At 47.1% G+C, this 19,152-nt stretch overlaps 9 protein-coding genes across 12 annotated transcripts; 4 read left to right on the top strand and 5 right to left on the bottom strand.

Moving 5' to 3' along the window:
* The first annotated feature begins 261 nt into the window (after positions 1–261).
* TrAtP1_009676 (uncharacterized protein) lies at positions 262–2,340 on the top strand. Of its 3 annotated transcripts, XM_066114377.1 has the most exons (5): positions 262–502; positions 558–878; positions 952–1,238; positions 1,307–1,567; positions 1,619–2,340. In XM_066114377.1, the coding sequence occupies exons 1-5, from the start codon at positions 469–471 to the stop codon at positions 2,189–2,191; spliced, it is 1,476 nt and encodes a 491-aa protein (XP_065970473.1). In that variant the 5' UTR covers positions 262–468; the 3' UTR covers positions 2,192–2,340. The 3 variants fall into 3 exon arrangements, with proteins under 3 accessions (XP_065970473.1, XP_065970474.1, XP_013946724.1); XM_066114378.1 differs by having other exon boundaries at positions 558–1,238; XM_014091249.2 differs by having other exon boundaries at positions 262–878.
* Positions 2,341–2,364: 24 nt separating this feature from the next.
* On the bottom strand, positions 2,365–4,644 carry TrAtP1_009675 (uncharacterized protein). The gene is made up of 2 exons (XM_066114376.1): positions 4,254–4,644; positions 2,365–4,199 (listed from the first exon to the last, which is right to left on the bottom strand). The coding sequence occupies exon 2, from the start codon at positions 4,038–4,040 to the stop codon at positions 2,388–2,390; it is 1,653 nt and encodes a 550-aa protein (XP_065970472.1). The 5' UTR covers positions 4,041–4,199; positions 4,254–4,644; the 3' UTR covers positions 2,365–2,387.
* A 279-nt stretch (positions 4,645–4,923) lies between these two features.
* TrAtP1_009674 (uncharacterized protein) lies at positions 4,924–6,396 on the top strand. The gene is made up of 6 exons (XM_014091251.2): positions 4,924–5,056; positions 5,132–5,202; positions 5,253–5,464; positions 5,525–5,606; positions 5,672–5,963; positions 6,024–6,396. The coding sequence occupies exons 1-6, from the start codon at positions 5,023–5,025 to the stop codon at positions 6,284–6,286; spliced, it is 954 nt and encodes a 317-aa protein (XP_013946726.1). The 5' UTR covers positions 4,924–5,022; the 3' UTR covers positions 6,287–6,396.
* Positions 6,397–6,683: 287 nt separating this feature from the next.
* Positions 6,684–8,247, top strand: TrAtP1_009673 (uncharacterized protein). Of its 2 annotated transcripts, XM_066114375.1 has the most exons (3): positions 6,684–7,446; positions 7,498–7,740; positions 7,835–8,247. In XM_066114375.1, the coding sequence occupies exons 1-3, from the start codon at positions 6,760–6,762 to the stop codon at positions 7,991–7,993; spliced, it is 1,089 nt and encodes a 362-aa protein (XP_065970471.1). In that variant the 5' UTR covers positions 6,684–6,759; the 3' UTR covers positions 7,994–8,247. The 2 variants fall into 2 exon arrangements, with proteins under 2 accessions (XP_065970471.1, XP_065970470.1); XM_066114374.1 differs by having other exon boundaries at positions 7,498–8,247.
* Positions 8,248–8,448: 201 nt separating this feature from the next.
* TrAtP1_009672 (uncharacterized protein) lies at positions 8,449–9,219 on the bottom strand. Its single transcript, XM_014091536.2, has 2 exons — positions 9,052–9,219; positions 8,449–8,995 (listed from the first exon to the last, which is right to left on the bottom strand). Exons 1-2 carry the CDS (start codon positions 9,215–9,217, stop codon positions 8,472–8,474), a joined length of 690 nt encoding a protein of 229 aa, XP_013947011.2. The 5' UTR covers positions 9,218–9,219; the 3' UTR covers positions 8,449–8,471.
* Positions 9,220–10,470: 1,251 nt separating this feature from the next.
* TrAtP1_009671 (uncharacterized protein) lies at positions 10,471–12,764 on the top strand. The gene is made up of 4 exons (XM_014091253.2): positions 10,471–10,869; positions 10,944–11,418; positions 11,479–12,638; positions 12,698–12,764. Exons 1-3 carry the CDS (start codon positions 10,476–10,478, stop codon positions 12,242–12,244), a joined length of 1,635 nt encoding a protein of 544 aa, XP_013946728.2. The 5' UTR covers positions 10,471–10,475; the 3' UTR covers positions 12,245–12,638; positions 12,698–12,764.
* Positions 12,765–15,054: 2,290 nt separating this feature from the next.
* Positions 15,055–16,192, bottom strand: TrAtP1_009670 (uncharacterized protein; the record flags this gene model as incomplete). The annotated part of the gene is made up of 3 exons (XM_066114373.1): positions 15,055–15,265; positions 15,334–15,408; positions 15,474–16,192. 3 exons carry the CDS (start codon positions 16,190–16,192, stop codon positions 15,055–15,057), a joined length of 1,005 nt encoding a protein of 334 aa, XP_065970469.1.
* A 618-nt stretch (positions 16,193–16,810) lies between these two features.
* TrAtP1_009669 (uncharacterized protein) lies at positions 16,811–17,955 on the bottom strand. The gene has a single exon (XM_014091255.2). The coding sequence runs from the start codon at positions 17,820–17,822 to the stop codon at positions 16,899–16,901; it is 924 nt and encodes a 307-aa protein (XP_013946730.2). The 5' UTR covers positions 17,823–17,955; the 3' UTR covers positions 16,811–16,898.
* A 504-nt stretch (positions 17,956–18,459) lies between these two features.
* TrAtP1_009668 (uncharacterized protein) lies at positions 18,460–18,801 on the bottom strand (the record flags this gene model as incomplete). Its single annotated transcript, XM_014091256.2, has 2 exons — positions 18,460–18,677; positions 18,744–18,801. 2 exons carry the CDS (start codon positions 18,799–18,801, stop codon positions 18,460–18,462), a joined length of 276 nt encoding a protein of 91 aa, XP_013946731.2.
* Positions 18,802–19,152: the final 351 nt, after the last annotated feature.

The following is a 19,152-nucleotide window of genomic DNA, read 5'->3' as shown; positions in this document are numbered from 1 at the left end:
TTCTATTAGAAATGCATCTTTCGTCAATGCTGCCAAGTACACGACAACGACACGCAAGTCCGCTGAAGATATCAAAACCGGTATAGCGCCTCGAGAATACTTGCTTCCGGTGGGTCCGGGGTTAAGAGTTGAAGCCAACAGTTTCGGAACTCGGTGGATAAGACTCGAATCCTAGCCGTATCGGGCTGTGGCTGAGACTCCTTCGCAGGCTGCTGTAATGCCGAATCCTTCCTGCTCAAAGCCACGTCGATTCGATGACAAATGCTTTCAAGCCTCGATAAAAGTTGCTTCTGGTGGGCCTAATAAGGGTGATGGCGTCGACAATTATAAGTGCAGACATTGAACTTGGACAAGCTTCATGCGTGCTTCATGCGTGTCATCGACTGTTTCGCCGGAGCTGATTAATTAACAACACCATCGCCGGATTTGCGTCAGATACCGAAACTAAAATTGGTGGAAAAGGGAAATATGAATCACCGAAAAGGCTGCTGGACGTGTACAGGTGCGTAGACATGTGCGCAAACATGCATCATCGTGCCTAATTGTGTTGCCTCCAGCCCGGAGGATTCAGTGCGACGGGCATCTGCCCGCCTGTCGCAAGTGTGCTCGAGCTCAGCGGAAATGCGAGGGCTACGAGATGCGCCTGTCGTGGCCTAGAGACAATGACAATAAGCGAGCTCTTGTGGCAGACTCTGCTCCAGCGGTTCAGAGTCCCAACCGTCGGAACAACCTCTTCGTCAACACAACTTGGCAGGACATGCAAGTATACCGTGATATAACGCTGCGGGTACAACCATCTCATCCCCTGATTCGAACTATTCCCAAGTTGTGGATGCAGCCTCAGCCATTTTTAGAGCATACAGACCTGATCCAACATTGTAAGTCTATAAGAGACGCCATATCCAATGTGTGATGCATGGTGCATTAGCTTACCATGGGCATCCACGCCAGTTCACAACACTGCCTATCTATCATTGGTCACGTTTACCACCGGCAGTGTCCAGATTCGAGACGCACTTGTACGCATGGCTCTAGCCCGAGACACAGCCCCGGGCCTCGCTCTCTTCTTTGCATTGCTCTCTTTTTCTTCGCTCCACCGCAGCGGACTCCACCAGCAGGCCATTCAACTCAAGATATTGGCACTCCAGTATCTATCTGCTCCTGTCAAAGGGGGGCGGCTGAGCCTGGTCGAAGCGGCTCAACATGTAGCTGCATCGATGCTTCTCAGCGCTTTTGAGGTGAGTAGTTAACAAAAGGCGTATTCCTATTAAGGCAAGTCGGTCGTTGTGCTCAAATGCCTTTGCAGATTCTACTCCCGTTAGGAAGCTCCAGCGAGTGGCTGTGGTATGTCTGGGGAGCTATAGATATTGCCCAGGCAACTAGCCTTCAAGATCGGGCGCACGGAAACGATATTCACCACGTTCTTGATTGGGCCTACTACTACAATGCGGTTTCTCGGTTTCCCATATATCACTGGCGTCACAAACCGCTACCCCCAGACACCACAGCTGCAAAGTATCCAAATACCAAAGACGTCGCACATCTATCTTTGACGAGATACCGACCAGTAAGCTCCACTGAGAATTCTTTTGATATTACCTACTAACATGCATCTGAGGCATTGCCGTCTCCAAATCCCACACACGCAATATTGAATTTGCTCTCCGAGTTATGTGACAAATTGTACGATCCATGGGACCCCAGAAGCCGCGGTGAAGACTACCACAACAGCCTGAGAACACTTGAGAGCAGAGCCGAAAACGTTCTTTCCACGCTAAATTTGGTCAACTCGGACGCCGATATTATACTTGGCGTAAAAATATGGCAGCTGGCCACACGAATCTACCTCTCACGAGCCTCTCAGAGCCAATGGGAGTCTACCATAAACCTGGAATCTGAGATTGAAGAGGCTTTTGATGGGATTGTCACGGTTTGTTTGTGTAAACATGCCTTTCCCTTACTTATTATGGCCTGCGAGGCATACACGGATGAGCGGCGAGCAGCCATCATCGATTTAATTGACAGGACTGAGAGGGACAGTTTTGTAAGGAATTTTGGGAAGTTGAGAGATATGATCCAGTCCGTTTGGGTGCAGCAGGATCTGCATGCAGATGGTGATTTGTTGGTGAATTACCTTGGCATCATAAGCACTGTCATTAGCTCCAACACTACACTTCCTTTTTTTGTATAGGCCTTGTTTGGGGAAATGTGAGAACCGAGATACTGAAAGTATAATCTACCATGTACAAGGTTATTATTTGATACTTATAAACACGAAAAGCTTCTTTTCGCATCTCTGTATCCCTATTCGTTCTCTATCTATCACGTCAGATATTTCACCATGAATATTGATAGAAGCTCAATGGGTCTTCAAAAGTTGGACTGGATTATATCGTCTCCCATAGAGTTAAATCCATGCTACCAAGTGCCCAGTCACTGAAGTCTTCCCCAATGCCAGGTATCAATCTGCTATCCTCCTCTGTAATTCGATTATTGGATACAACAGGTTCATCAAAAGTCTCCGTGACAAGAGACCTTTCAGTAGGCGATTGAAACGCTTCCAAGGGCATTTGTGATGTGGAGTCTGCCAAAATAAGATTGCTCTCAACAAACCTGCCTATAGATCTTTCGCGCTCTACTCTAATAGTACCATAGTAAGGCACGTAGATGTGCAACACGTCATTCTTCATATGCATACTGATACCACTGCTCTCAAGTCCATCGCAGCCGATTTGGCAAGAGAGGCTTGCAGTAAAGTAACTCTGACTGGCCACAGAAGCTTCAATGGCCACAAGCTGTCTCAGGCTGTTGGTAATTGTTTGAGTAATGGGGTTGTTGTCTTTTGTTGTTTTGTGTTCCATACTCTCCATTATACGCTCTATGAATCCAATGTCTTGAGGGCGCTGATGTACGAGAAGTTGAAAGACGCTGGTAGTCTCGTTGTTCATGATACTAGTATGACGCTGACAATGCCCTTTTATATGAGCAAGACACAGCGTCATACTAGCGATAAAAGTCAAAAAGTCGATTCCGCGGCAGTAGGAGGAGCAGTTGGAACTACTGTCAAAGTAAAGGACGAAACGGGATAGTATCTCCCGGCTCGCGTTGATAGCCGTCATCTTGCTATAGTCGTATTTCCGATCGTTGGAAGTCAAGAGGATATATGGGAGATGTAATTGTGCAAGTAAATGAAAATGGGTAAGCTGATACATGAGCCGGAGCGTTTCTTTGAAAGCTTCCATAGAATCACCCGTGATGGACAAGGGATCGGGAGGGAGCCACCACTGGGCAGGCGTTAAAGCCGCCGCCTCTTGAAGAAGTTTGTCCACTCTGAGTGTTGCTTCAAGGTTGTGAATGTTTGTGCTATTTCGTTGCAGAATGAGTCCCGCGGCAACTACTTGAAGGCGCTCAAGGCGATCTACTAGTGCGCAATCGTTGGGCTCTTTGGACTCCAAGCAGACGGAATGGGGGTCTTGTAGTGATTCCTGTGGCAACCCCAATATCAAGGATAGATATCTATCTGTAGCGACCAGCCGAAACCACATAAACTCAGGTTCAATACGATTTCGCGTCTCAGCATCGATTGTTTTTGGCAGAGGCCTGGCACTCCAATCTCTATTGCTACCACCAGAAACAGTGTTTCTGTATCGATGAAGGCTCATGACTTGCGCCATAGTCATGGCTCGGCGATTTGAGACCCAGGCGCCGCGGAGATTGCCCGCATTGTTACGAAACATGCTCTCCATCATGATGCACTCGATGCCTTCAAGTGAGCTCGCCAGGTCTTCATTGCAAACAACCAGTCTGTTTGCGGTTTCGACAACCCGAGACATGATGACCTGCAACTCAGATGACAGAAGTGACTCGCTTTGCAGAAAAACGCCCAGCATGAGAAGCCTGCGAGCAATCAAGACTGGGTGAGATCCCGGTAGAGGCGGCTGCAACACGTCTTGAAGCGATGGTAGGTCGTTGCTCATGAAATCCGAGTATGGCATGCATGTGACGCCGTGGAATAGCATGAAAGTATTACTGATTTTCATTTCTGATATGGTCTCAAGCTCAGGCTGGCTTGGCCATGCTGCGAGAAGCTGCTGAGAGATTCCATCATGATTGTCTGGCGAACTGATAAATGCTGCGCTGTTTATATAGTTGTATATGGAAGGTGATGCAACGCCATGTGAACCGCCAGCTTGGCCGCGCTTTTTGGTGTTAGTCTAGGAGATATAATTTGACAGGCTAGAAAAGGAGTATACAATTTTGTCAACATTGCTCCCTCGTTTATCAGATGCTGGTGCCAATCTTGCATCGTCATGATATTCCTGGCTGAGGCACTTGACGCGACGACTTCTGCACCCGTCACATACAGACTCAGTTGGAGAGGCAAAAGTGCATCGGATCTTTCTCCGCTTGCACTCCCAACAGCTTTGCGTGCCTTTCGAATCTTTCTCCGTTTGGGTGTGGAGAATTGGCCACTGCTTCTGTCGCTATTGGGGATCGCCGTGGCCATGGTTCAGCCGGTTGTGCCGAAACAGCGTCCCAGTATTTCTTTTTGGAGGCGCAAGTGAAAGTCGGTGATGATTTGGCGACACATGCAATACACGCGGCGAATTAGTTTTAACCGCCGCGGCAGAGACACGAATCGCTGAACACGCAAAGTTGAAGGATTCAACCTGGTTCGACCGCGGCGGAATGAATAAGCATCCCTCTATAGTAAGATTAGGCGGAGAAACTGTTATAGTGCACTCCGATTTCAAACAGCGGTTCGACCGCGGCGGAACGATTGCCCCTCTCTGATTGGACGTTGAGCCTTGTCAACTCTTAGCAGATTGTCAATCCATCAAAGTCAAGTCGCAGAGAATCGGTCGCCCGCGGTGTTTATGGTCAATATAACCATGAGTTGTTTAGTTTCTGTGATCCAATTAGAAAAGTATTTAATCTCCCATCTCCTCCCCAAAATCTTACAACAAAGCAGCAAATTGCATACATTTTCAATTAGCAACACTCTTCATCCAATTGCTTACAATGGTCAAAGTTACTATCGCAGGCGGCTCTGGGCGTATGATATTCCAACATTCCCACAATACTAGTCATAACAATTCAGACTAACCCGAGACAACCCTGATTTCAACAGCCGTTGCCAGAGAAATCATAGATGCCCTTGTTGCTACGGGCAAACACAACATTACCATTTTGAGCAGACGAGTCAGTAGCCTCGAACCATTACTAATCCAGAGAAGCTAATTCTTGTAAAGGATGCTTCGAATGATGATGCGATTCCCGGAACCACTTGGTATACAGTGGACTACAGCAACCAAAGTGCCCTAGTGGAGGCTCTCAAGGGAACCCACACTCTGTTGTCTTTTGTTCAGATCATGCATGAATCAGGACAACAATCACAGAAACAGCTGATTGATGCCGCTGTTGCTGCTGGTGTCAAGCGTTTTGCACCCAGCGAGTATGGAAGGTAAGAGGTGTCTCAGATTTAATTTACCCTTGGGCGCAAGTATTGAATCACTGGTTACAGCTCGGGAACTGCTCACATGTCTTGGTACGCCGGGAAAGAGATTGCAAGGGAGTACTTGAAAAAGATCAATGCAAATGGAAAGGCACGTATTATGCTTCATTTACCCACATTCCAACTGGCGCTCTATACTCATGCAGAATTTGTTAGGTTCTTGAATATACCTTGTTCCAAACCGGCCTTTTCTTAGACTACCTGGCGTCGCCATATCAAACAGCAAAGCACGTTGCTCCTTTGGATATCATCTTCAATTATGAAAAATGCAAAGCCATTGTGATTGATGGGCACGAGGACGTCACGATTACATTGACGACGGCGGCTGATGCTTCCGCAGTCATTGCCAAAGCCATCGGCTCTGACAAAGAGTGGCCGGAAATTAGTGGAATTCAGGGTAACCGAGCCACGCTTTCCCAGGTCATCAAGCTTGGAGAGAAGATTCGAGGTACTTTACATCTGCAGTCCAGTCCAAATGCTTGTAAATGTTCGTTCTAATGTGGTCCAGGTCGTCCCTTTACTGTTGAAAAGGTTGGCATCGAAAATCTCAAAGCTGGAGATATTAGCATGCCATGGCGCTTTGAGAGGAGCCATTCGGCTATTAAAGAGGAAGAAGTGCAGGAAATGGCAAAGGTGGTCGTTATTGGCTTTTTGCTCAGCAGTCTTGAGGGCGGATGGGACGTGTCTGGCGAACTCAACCAAAGGTTTCCTGACTACGAGTTTACCAAGATGGAGGATTTTCTCTCACAGGTCTGGAACGGGAAGCCATAGAGAATTTCCAATGGAGATTCGCTTCAGCCGCAGAGTATGTTCCTCTGCTTTCCAAGGCTCCATATAGAATGCTCTTTTTGGTAGTAGACAAAGGCTTCAGTCATGATCAACACACTAGACCATTGTGTATAGTCCGTATACTCGCAAACAACACGTCTTAGCGCACAATTGCAGGAATGCAACATGAAAAAGATCCTTTTCTTCCAAGACTCAGAAGGATTTTAAGTGTAAACAGACAATTTACAATCCCACAACTGTAAAGGGGTTAATATTCCGGGATTCTCACCGAAACTCGTAGATCTGATCAGCGCTAGTCTTGGTACGGAAGGTTTCGCTAGCGTTATAACCCATGCATTCAATACATGCATCTTACCGCCAACATCCCATTTCTATTTAGAGAGATTCTTTCAGTCCGAAACTGCAAGCAACTGCTCAACAAAGCCTCGCAAAAGATTCTCTTTTCAGACCAAGATATGCCTCGGCGGAGTCGTGGATGCAGAGCGTGTCGACAACGGCGCATCGGCTGTGATGGCGGCCAACCTTCATGTCTTCAGTGCCTCATCACCAATAGAACGTGTTCAGGACCCATCCAAGGGCCCATAATCCTGGATCAGACGCGCCTCGTAACCGCACGATATCAAAAGGCGCTGGAACGATCACGATTGCGACGGGATGTTTCCGTTCCCATAGTCAAGCAGCCGTCTTCTCAAGCCTTTGCATCCCTGGAGTTCATTTCCCAATTCGTGTCCTTTATTTCATCCAACAGACAAGGGCCGTCAAAACGACCGTGGCTCTATGCCCTTGGGATTGTATCGTCTGGAGACAACGGCTTGATTCTCGAGGCTGCTCTCAGAGCGGCGGCTACAGCCTTCTGCGGTGTCATGTTTCAGAGTTACACACTTCTCTTGGAAGCATCTCGGCTGTATGGACAAGCATTATCTCGATATGTTGCCGTTCTATCTGGTGGATCTGGCGTGACAGTCACGTTCAAAATGTGCACAACGGTATTGTTATCGCTTTATGAAGCAATTTGGTCGACAAATCCTCCCGCCTACTTTGTTCACTTGGAGGCCTGTTGGCAAATGTTAGTCTCTGCGGACCCCAAGTCTGAAGATGTCGCCGTCCTCAGAGGAGTCGCCGCACATGTGATACACCAAACTGTTAGTGGCAACATAAAATGTCCACCATTTCTAATAGCTAATTGGATCTAGGCTTTTGCAGTAAGTGTCTCACCAAAATTCTGTCACAATCTTTTGTCGAATCAAGATGTTTGGGCCGTTGTATCTAGGATAACGACGGATCAGGAAGAGCCTCTTGTTAACCGGCTTGTGCTTGAGATTTTTACCCTTCAAAAATTACTTTCACAAAGTCGTAGCCCCAATGACGATATCATCGCTTGTGCCCACGACGTCAATGGGAGGATTGAAAACATGTGGGCTGATTACAAAGCAGAGGTAAGTCGACATGATGGCCAGATTCTGTTGTCGTCATGCTCCACAAGACCATACTATGATGCGTTTTCTGCTTTAACAGTGGCGTGTTTTTCAGCAGCGCGTATTCTCCTCTCCAAAGTCCATTCGCTGTCCGTCAGATGCCCCAGCGCAGACTCACTGGAAACGACAAATGGTCAGGTCATTCTCGAGTGTCATTCATATCTTCTGCCGAAGAATATTGGCTGCGCATATCTCCGTATGTTCCTACCGTTGACAGTTGTGGCACTGTACAGTCCGTCCTTGAGACAGAGCAATCTAGCGCATTCAACCCTCAACGATTCGCTTCGTAAACCGTTTAGTGGCTTGAGCTCGATGGCTGTTGAAAGGATACGGGCTTCATAGCACAACAATTGTTCTGGTATCCAGGCTGCGCGGGATGTATAGATGTCAAACGCGGATCCCGAGGGGATAGTAGACAGAGTCTCACGACAGCATCATATATATAGTTATTCACTCTATATCATTTCGCTTCTGTGCCATCTATAGACTTCGAAAAGAAACACCAACACGATTGAACTGTACAAGATCAAATCAAGCTATAGGCTCTAGGAACTCCAGCCTTCCAACCACACTCCCCGTGGAGCCCAAGCACATTGATCTCTCGTGATTCTGATATAGGTTTGCACTCGATGTGGCTCTCTGGCTTGTCGAGACGACTCTACTGCACATCAAGCCTATTCCATATGTATTCTTCACATGATCATCCATGATACGAGACCTACAATGAACAAAGAAGTCATGTAAGGAAATAATGCCATCGAATCCACGCCGTCCAAGTTAGCAGCTGAGGTGATGGGGACAACTGTTTTTCTCTCCGTCTCGAACCAAGTAGCGGCAACAACATCAAAATGACCCTCCGTGGCAAATTTGTTGACATCGAAGATGACACGGCCATACAGATCGGTCAAGTTGCGATTCCGGAAGCTTGCTGGCATGGTGAAAGATGAACTCGGATTTACAAAGAGAAGAATGACATATCGGTGTGGGCCATCACCGACATGAGGTCCTGGTGCAACATACTGCGCGATTGAGGTCGAATTTGTTTCGTTAGATAGCTGCGTGACTCCCTTGGGCACCGTAAAGAGCCAGTGTAAGTAAGGAGCAAGGCTTCTGTTAGAGGCACCGCCGGGAGTGTCGAGGTCTACCATCATTACTATGTGGGACGAAGATGTATTGAGGGGCTCTACAGCCGTAATCAGTGGAGGAATTTTCGTCTCTACGATTTGTTCATTAGTCTGGTTGCTGATTCATAGCCGCCATTGCATCACTTACCGCTGAGCGGGACTGAACCACCAAGAGCTGCATTTGTACCTGCAAAGGTTGCTCCAAGAGACTTATTGGTTGCTGGAGAAAAGCCTGGCGGTGTCTGCGCGCACGACTGGCTGGTATTGCATATTAATGACAATGCGGCAGCAATTGCAAAACGAGAGAAGTTCATTATGAATTATCGATTGATGAGGATGGAGAGAGTATTGTTGCCAGCCACCCAGTTTGCCTCTTTCTACACATCACACCGCTGAATATATACATCATTACCAGCCGGCGATAGCAACTCTCGACTTCGTAAATACGGCATTTGAAGCTGACTTGACAACAACATCCTTGAACTCCCCAAAATTTATTCTACAAGACACTGAGGCTGTCCAACTCCTTCAACAAGTGTTTATGGGTATGGAGTTTTGCAAAACGCGCTAGCGAAACCTACTTTATTCGGCTAGTGCAGAGCTCCGTATCTCTAGACATTGCTGACGCATTTATTGCAGATCCATAGCTAGAACTGAATTGACATGGATTGAGGTTTGCACCGTAAGTTGAAACCAACAGATATCCAAGAAAACTGGGAATGAACAGATAGTGCAGAATAAACAAATCGTCACACGGCGCTGAAAGCCAATAAGAGTCATCACATAGATGTTTTATACCAATACCGTCTGTGCAGGTCACCGAATGGCAAATTCTTCACAGACAGTGTGATATACCCTGATGATATGAAAATTTCCACGTTAGAGCATTTCCGATTAGTGCGGAGTTTTGGGTCCTCTGGTATCCCAGTACACACGTCAAAATGCGTTAGAGTTATCTGACAGAAGCAGAACAATGTCACGGTGAATACTCTGAACGAGACTTTTTTATCACGTGACCTACCGCTATATGCAATAGTGTGTCTGATTTAGATCCTTCATCATATTCCAGCTTGCAGTCAGCTTCCAGTCACCCTTTGCCAAGTATATTGGCCGTTGGTGTCTCTGGTATTCGATATTGCTCTGCTGGATATCGATTCTTGCTTGTGATTTTTCTTTCGAGACTCCTTACAGTTCTGTGTTGCTCCATTTGGCCGTACATATCAATGCGGTTTTTGGTGTTTGTGATGAGGACGAGTTTGCTTGTCAAAATGACTCGATCGTTTCTAGTCTCGTTTGGATGGTGGACTTGTGATTATGGATATCCTTGTTCTGGCATCAGTGTTAATCTTCCGATTTAATTAAAATAAGAAGCTAACAGCTAGCTTTTCCTTAATATTAAGGAAAATTTAAAAAATAAGCTTTTTATAATAATTTATATAACAGCTAATAGTTCGTCAGTCTACCTACAACAAATTTCGGATAAATAAGCCGCCGAGCTCGCTTGGATTGACGTTATTACTATTACACATACTCAACCAGGGTCGGAACTGTCATCGCCACCTTACAATACACATGGAGCAGCAGTCCAAATTCACATTCATCGACGGACCCAGCCTGGCATCTCTCAAGTCACGAGCAGACCGTCGACTGCTGCGCTCACAGCTGGTCACTCGAGCCCTTCGCAAGAAGAAATCCCCCTCCACCCAGCGCAACAACGCAAATGACGCTGCAATCCGTGAAAGCGTACAAGATATTGAGCAATTAGCGGGCACTCGCGGGAGGAGGATTCTACCTGCTACACCCAAATCTGCCGACCAGGCACCATGGACTGGCCCCCGTGGACTCCCTGGACGCAGCAACGGACTGCAGCTTTCGAGTGCTGTGAGCGGGAGCCGAAAAGATCCTTTCGGCGTGTGTTATCCTCCATCTACAGTGGATAAGCGCTGCCACGAACTGATTGACTATTGTGCGTTCATGACTCCAGCCGCAGTCTGCCAGCGTTTTGAACCGTTTTGACAGATCATGCCTAACACTCAGTAGGCATCACTGCAATGTGGCCAGGCTGGCGCACCCTTGATGATTATCCTATGCAACTCTATCGCAGTCTAATACCCCTTGCCGCCTCAAACCCACATGTTCACTATGCCTTCCTTCTCTGTGCTTCTACTCATCTCGCATCACAGAGCGGACGTCGGGCAGAGTTGCAATTGGAGCAATTACGCTATAGTAGCAAGGCGCTTTTGTCGGTTCGTCAAGCGATATCGTCAGCTAGTTGCTTTGATGTAGAAGCCCTGTTGACTGCGATGATCTTTCTTGCTATGAATAATGACGTGTCCTTGGAAGCACATCATGACACTAACCCCTTTGCTCCGCCTTTTACGGATATGCAATGGCTGTCACATTATGCTCGAAGTGAGCTACAACCTGAGCATTGGAAGGCGATTCAAATCGTTGTGGAAAAGCACGGCGGTGCTGCGAATTTGACTGTATTTGCGATGCCGTGGCTGCTTTCTTAGTGAGCATTTCCTACTTGGACCTAGAACGCAACCGGAAAGATGGCTGACAATATGTCAAGTGCTGCTTTGATTCAATCTGCCATATCATTTTCTAAACCTATTTATCCGCTTCTTCAGCCCGATGGGCGGCTGTATGCGGACATTCCAACTAAGGCGTTCCTGGGAGAGATATACCAAGCACCACCAGTCAGTAGCGGGTTTGCCTACCTGCAATCTGCAGGGATTCCGGAAAAACTGGTGATTGTCTTTTCTGGCTTGGGCCGGCTGTCGCGAGCACTTCAAATGCTGAGTGACGGCTCTGTGGATCGTCCTTATTATGATCGAATCGGCGATTACCGCAATCTCGTCCAGCATCGATTGCTGTCGTTGCCGACAGCCAACGATTTACGAGAACCAATTCTGGTGGACCGTACAGCATTACAGCCTATATTGAATCTCTACGATGCATGTCGTATGACCGCTCTGTTGTACAGCACTCATGTCACATTTCCAATTCCTAGAACAGCCAGCCAGAGAGAAGATGTCGTTACAAGCCATCGAAACAAACTTCTTGCGACGGGCCCGCATATCAGCCAAAGCACCGAAGCCTTGGAATTACTACTCTGGTGTACTGTAATTGGCGGAATTGCAAGCGAACATGGCACCCACCGACATTGGTATACGACAGAAGTCAAAAGGTTGTCCAGTTTATGTGGCGTACAATCCTGTTTACAACTAATGGAAACGATGGAGCGCTTTGCATGGATGGAGAAAGCTTGCCAGGCATGTGCATGTGCTTTGTGGAATGCAGCAGATGGCGACTCTCGAATTACGCACGAACAATGAACGGAATTGTATGGGACCTCACACCATTTCTTTTCAGAGTAAGATCTTTTGGTCTTGTAGTAAGGCACGTTTGCCGTTGCGCATAGATCCCGTCAACTCTCTTGGTCTCCATGATGATCCTCTGATCGTTATGAACAAGAACGCAATATGGCTATGGCTGCATTAGCCAGTCCTAGCCAGCTTATTAAACTTTTCCATGAGCTGCTGTAACATACAGGGCATGGATACGGCACCTACTCCTTCAAGATCGTGCATTGCCTTACGGTTTCGGAGGTTGCAACAGCTTGACGCCTCTGTTGTAAAAATTCCATACTAAATCCACAGCTAAATCGCCAGGGTACTCGATGACATCGGAGTCTTCGGAGTCATTTGGACAGTAATTTGAGACAAATTTGTAAGAATATTGCGTAGCGGAACCCTTCAGTGGACATTTACTAACACGTTCGTCGAAAGATGAAAGTTGGTATCTACGTCTTGCTAGTCTGTCTGTGTCACTCTTAGTGCCAGCATAATTTGAGACTAATTCATATTAAGAAGTATCTACTTCGTTCTGATTGGGCCAACATGGTAGATCCTTCAGATGTTTCTCCGGCTAGCATTACCAATAAATACTCCACGGCTCAAATCACCAGCCGAAAGTTCTCCCACTGAGGATGTTGTCGCAGGGAGCTGCATCGGCATTGGTTCGATTGTCATATCATCCAATCGTTTGAGTTTGTAAGCGTGCGGCACATGATGGGATGACAAATAACATTCTGCTTGAGAAATACATCATGGATTTCACAATTATGAGATAAATACGTCCATTTCTTTTCCTGAGATCTGGCCGGATTTCGGACTTCCACATTATAAAATTTCTGTCGCTATCCCCATATACTCCTGCAAAGATTGGGCAATGGCTTCCTCAGTAGCTAAATGTTACAAGAAAGTTCTGCTTATCGGTGCAACATCCGGTATAGGCCAATCTCTGGCCTCGAAATTTGTCGAGGGGGGAGCGAAAGTAATAGTTACCGGACGGAGGAAGGAGAGGCTTGACGCATTCGTCGAGAGATACCCTGATAGATCTTTCGCAATTCAACAAGACATCACGGAACTGGAGAGTATTCCAGACTTCGTTGACAGGTTTGTGCTGTGTAGCAAGTTTGTTGTCCCATGACCATGCTAACAAAGTGAAAAGCGTTCTTTCGAAGCATCCAGATCTTGATTGCTTGGTTGTCAATTCAGGCATCCAGCGGGCACTCAACCTAAATCAGCCACAAAGCATCGATCTCGATAGCGTCCGTGTACGCGTGTCCGAGTCGCCTACCCGGGAGCTACCCTGGAGCGATGTGCCCGTCCGTATAAAGCGCCTACCCTGGAGCTACCCTGGAGCTACCCTGGAGCTACCCTGGAGCGGCCTACCCTGCACCGGCCTACCCTGCACCTACCCTGCACCTACCCTGGAGCTCGAACGCCCGCCCTGCCGCGGCTCCCGGGTAGGCTCCCCCGCCGGACTTGGCCGTTTTTCCCTCCCTCTCCCTTCCCTCCCCCCCGCGCGCCCCAAGGCCCCAGGGTCTCCCAAAAACCTCTAGGTTAAATTTACACTTAATCGGCCTCTTATAAGATAAATAACATAAATGATAATTAGAAATACTATTACTATTATTGCTTGACATATGATCTTAAGGAAGAAATTGAATATTGAATTAAACAGTTATTAAAACAGATATTCCCAAAGAGGCCCTTGTATTATAGAGTCTTTGCTGTGATCTCAATTACTGCACCATCACAAAGATATTGCAGTATAGAATTAAAGCTTTTCACATAATCTGTAACAGTCCCAGCCAGCAGTACATATGTGGTACCAAGCGGTGTGGGCTTGCCACAGCCCTTTGTGCAGTATCTGTAATATATATACACCCTTCATGAGATACCTACTGTTACCATTACTTTAGTCAAATTGAATATACTTTCATCCCCCTATCTGACTACCATCCCGTGACAAAATGGTTGGTTTTTGTCAAAAGAAACAGTGAAGAAACATTGAAGAAACAGCAGTAACATCATCGCTAAAACTTAAAGCAGGCAGTTTATCAAGCAAGATCCAGCCAAGAATGATACTATAGGGGTTAAGTATGGGCTGATTTCTTTCTTCTAGAACCAACGTAATATCTCGATTGTATTGGCGACAAGCAGTTGCTTCTAGGAACAAGGACGCTCAAATAGTGTCGTGCTACAGTAAGAAACAATCATTTCGATAATCGCCACTTGATGTAAAGAGCACGTGCGCAAGAGCACGGGCAGTCAATTGAGTACAGGCATCCTAAGTGTAGGCACGAAAAGTCCCACAATGTGGACCATTATCGGGCTGACATCCAATTAGTCTATGGCATCCTCTGATCCGTAGAGCAGGTCAAGTGGAGGCGACTACAAAGACTAATGCACCGCCAGGCAGCTCGAGTAAAATTTCATGGTTAGGGCGATTAAGTTAGTCGAAGATTGATCTTTCCAGTTCAGCAAGAAGAAAGTTACTGGTTTGGTTCATGTCCGTCAGTTCCGGTTCCATATAGTGACAGTATGAATTGAATGTTCACCAGCAAAATACCAAGTGGCGCCTGACGGAGCACCAGCCCCACCTTCCAGCCTCTTCCTTTAGCGTCCGATTCGCCACAGTAAGACGCCCCAAGAACTGCCAGACAGTTAACCGCGCAACTACAGCGACCTTCAGATACGCCAATATATAATATTGCTATTCTGTATTTTCAAGAACCTTCTGAGTCTATTCGTAAGGAGTTTACACCGCCCCTATGAAGCAGTTTCTCTAATCTCGCCTAGGCCGCAACTAGGACACCTCTATATCTCATAGTGCCTGCCTTGAGCTTATTCAAGGCAGCTGCAACGCCGGAGTCAGACAGCTCAAATGTCTCGACTGTAGGCTTGATTGAATGGAGTGCTGCAAATTCCAGCATGTCACGGTGAACCTTCCTAGTCGCGACCAGCGACATCTTCATTGTGTATCCGTTGAAGAGCATGGGTCCTCCCCTAAGCGCACAAGGTTAGTTGGGTGCTCGTTCAAACAAAAAGCAACCCCTTAATGTGAATAAACTTACGGTAAATTCATGGAATCCGGAGCAGATAGTGGTATAACAATGCCATTTCTAGCAAGAACCTTTTTGTCGAGAAACCTAGCAATGCGAAATAGTCAGCTGCGCGCGCTTCTATTGTTCGGCATGTCAGCAGTTATACGCACTTCTCCCATTCCGGATATGCAGAGCCGGCTATGACAAGCACATCGACAGGCTTGTTGATACTTCCTGGTTCTTGCAAAAGGCAAAACTCAGACGCGCCAAATCGTCGAGCTTCTTCTTCCTTGGCCGCAGTTGATGAAAACACGGCAACATCTGCCCCCATTTTCGCTGCAAACTGGATGGCAAGATGTCCTAGACCACCAATGCCAACTATTCCAACACGCTGCCCAGGATTCACACTTTCAATCAGAGTCGAGTATACAGTAGCTCTAGTACATTGTAGGGGTGTTGCATGTTCGTTGGAAATGACTCGCGGGATCTTGTACACATAAGTCTCGATACCAACGTAGTAGTCGGCAAGGGTGCCATTCTGTCTGCTTCCGTCGGACTCCATGAAGATATCTCGGTCATAGCACCACATGTCCTGTCCATTTAGGCAGTACTTGCAATGCCCACAAGAGTTGCGCAAGAATCCACCCCCGACTCGATCGCCAATCTCCAACTGTGTGACTTCCGACCCTATCGCCTCCACGATTCCAATGCCCTCGTGGCCTAGGACTGAGTTGCATCCAATGGCGTGAATATCCGTGCCGCAGAGCCCAGTGTGTGTGATCTTTATAAGGACTTCCTTTGAACTGACCGTAGTGGGGAGACTATGCAGAACCCTTTTCACCGAACCTTCAACCCCTTGGTAACATACGTTCACTTTGTTAGCTGACATGGCGATAAATGAGAAGAGCGTGAGGTAGAGATAACAATAAGAATGAACTTGGTCGGTCATAAGATTGTGCTTGTGCGGTAACTCATCGATATATATATGCATGGCAGTATATGACGTGTCTCTCAAGCAGAATCAGATTGGTCATCAACCTCAATGCCCGAAGCTCCTTACAACCGGGGAATCTGTCTATTGCCGATCTTCGGACATTACAACAGGGAGTCTACGTAGGACTAGGAACCTGTCGGTGTTAGGAGCCACGACTTCGGCATCATGACAGAACGTGCTTATAAATTTTCACGCCTTTCTGTGCCGATTGCCAATCAGCCGAGTCGAAGCGTACGAGACGGAGTCGAGGTTAGTTCCAAGTACGATTTCGCCATAAAGCTGTTCAAAGGAGTCTTCTTTAGGCGTCTACGATCTCTTCGGAATGTTTATCTCCCTGACGTAGGATACGCCAGAAGTAAAAACTGGCGTCACCGCAAGTTTCACCGTGTTCATCAATAACCGATATCTCGACTTTGCAGAGGCGATATTCCAGAAAAGGCCGCTATGAAGCAGCAGTAGTAGACGAATGCTTACCACCTTCACAGAAGTCGACGTAGCATTTGAGGACTGGGTCTGCAAAAGGTCCAAGTTCAATTTTTAATTCTAGGATGATTTAAATTCACTTCAAAGCTTCGATCTATCTCGTAGTGTATAAATTATGTTACACATTTTTGGCGAGGTATTCCCCCAAGAACTCGCCTAAACTCTCCTGGGGCAGGTTCAAGCGGTCATTCCATAAACCTCTTGTAGATGAAAAGTGTGCCAGATTCCCTTTTCCGTAGATAGCACCGCTCAGCATAGACAACACACCGAGTGGCTCCCCAGCTTTCACCTGTGATGCCCCCTCCTTCCACAGCTGCTCCACACTACCTTGCGAGACCGTAAATCCCTCCTTCATGTTCTTCTCCAGAGCTTTGAGAACTTCATTTTGTGTGATGGTAAAGCTATTCACGTATACATATTGGTTCCTGGTAAGCCCCGGATTCTTCAAGCACTTTGCAATACCACGACCGACTTGATCAAGGTTGGTTGCTTCGTAAGGAATATTACCACCGTCAAAAATAGTGGCAGAGTGGGTGGACAAATTCCAGCCACCAAACCCGGGAATGTTCAATCCCCAGTCAAACATTGAGCCGGTAACCAGAGCTGTCCAAGAGATCTTGTCTTCGTTCGCTTTGAGGTAATCCATGATCTCAATCTTGTCAGCGAGAAATGGGACATAGGTGGATGCGGAGCGATCCGATGTGTCAATCCCATATTCGGACGGGAAAAAGACCTTGACGCCGGCCGCGATAGCCGCATTGATTATGGCCTTCTGAGACGCCAACGCATCTCCAACGACGATGCTAGAGATGGTGCTAATAACGGCATCTTGGCCTTTGAATATTTCGCGCAGAGATGCTTCCGAATAATCAGACTTGACATGTCGGACACCACTGGGCAAAGTCGCCTGTGAAGATGTCCTCGAGAGTCCCGTGACGTCGAACTTCTCGTCTAGGAGTGCCTTGATTGTGGACCTGCCCACATTTCCGCTAGGGCCGATGACCAGAACTGACTTAATCGTAAGTGGATCCATGTTAGACATGTAGATGGAGAAAGATAAGACACAAGTCTCGTTGAAAGATTGGCTGTTCTGTGTGCGTTATTGTGTGCTTGATCGTTCAAACTACAATCATCGACGACCGCACTGGCTCTACTTATATCGAGGTAGCCATAGCAATTCCGTCAAATACTATTTCAGAAAGATCTCAGGATTGATAAGCAAATTGCCGCGGCAGATGTTTTAATAATCAGACGTCCCCAATCCGACTACAAGACCATTTGGCGCCAAACTTGGCGCCAAACCAGTGCAAATCGGGAAGTATCTACTCTATCCTGATTGGTTCCAAGCAAATGGCATGTCTTTCGAAAGTAAGACGAGAATCGGGAGGAGCAGCCGCGTCACAGGGATTAGAAGGTTCTCTTTCTTAGTATATTCACACAAAAATGGAGTATATGTTCAGCTTTGTTTCCTTGTTAATAAGCGACGAACGTTCAACGCTTTCGTGCCCCTACTACGTGTAGACTACACGGCTTCACATAGATTAAATCCGACCCCCTTCATTAAAACTGGGGGGTTGCAGCTATACCATTGACGTAACTGACGAAATATTGGGCATGCATCCATTTTGATCCTGGATCCTAGAACCAGAAATGAGTTTGTGCCGCTTCTTTACTCTGTTCTATTTCCCGTAATCTCTCAACTTCTCCACCAACTCTGTAAACCTTCCGTGACGTAACGGCTCAAAGGGATAGTACCATTCTTCTGCCGCACCAATAACGATATCTTCCTCCCCACGAATAATTGCGTTATGCGCTGCTTCAGTAAAATCTTCTAATGGCATGCCAATCTGGGCACCATTTTTTAGGTCTGGTTGATGCCTGGCATCATGTAGCTCAGCTGTTGAATTGATGCTTCAAGTTAGGCTTCTTCCTCCAACGACAAAGATCCAATTCTCCGACTTACTTTGCACGCTTGGCGGGAATATCTCGATTATCCTGACGTCGGACGAGGCGTCCTTCATGTTTTGGCGAAGCACCATCAGGAAATGGTGGAGGGCCGCTTTACTCGCACCGTAATTGCCACATCGAATTATTGGCACTATTGACGTAGTGGAAGATGTGAACACCATGGCCCCAGAGTTTCTCCTCTGGAAGAATGGAAGGAAAGCCTTGATGAGATGGATATAACTCAAGTAATTAGTCCTAAATTCGAGTTCCACACGCGGGCATATTGCTCCAGGGTAGCTCTAGGGTAGGCGCTTTTCGTGAATGCATGGGCATTTCGCTCCAGGGTAGGCCGCTCCAGGGTAGGCATTCTCTGCTTATTAGCTCTAGGGTAGGCGCTTTGTATGGGGAAAAGGCCAGAAGGCCGG

The sequence above is a fragment of the Trichoderma atroviride genome, chromosome 5, assembly GCF_020647795.1.
Source record: "Trichoderma atroviride chromosome 5, complete sequence".
In the NCBI taxonomy this organism is placed as follows: Eukaryota; Fungi; Ascomycota; class Sordariomycetes; order Hypocreales; family Hypocreaceae; genus Trichoderma; species Trichoderma atroviride.
This window is presented reverse-complemented; position numbering and strand designations above follow the sequence as displayed.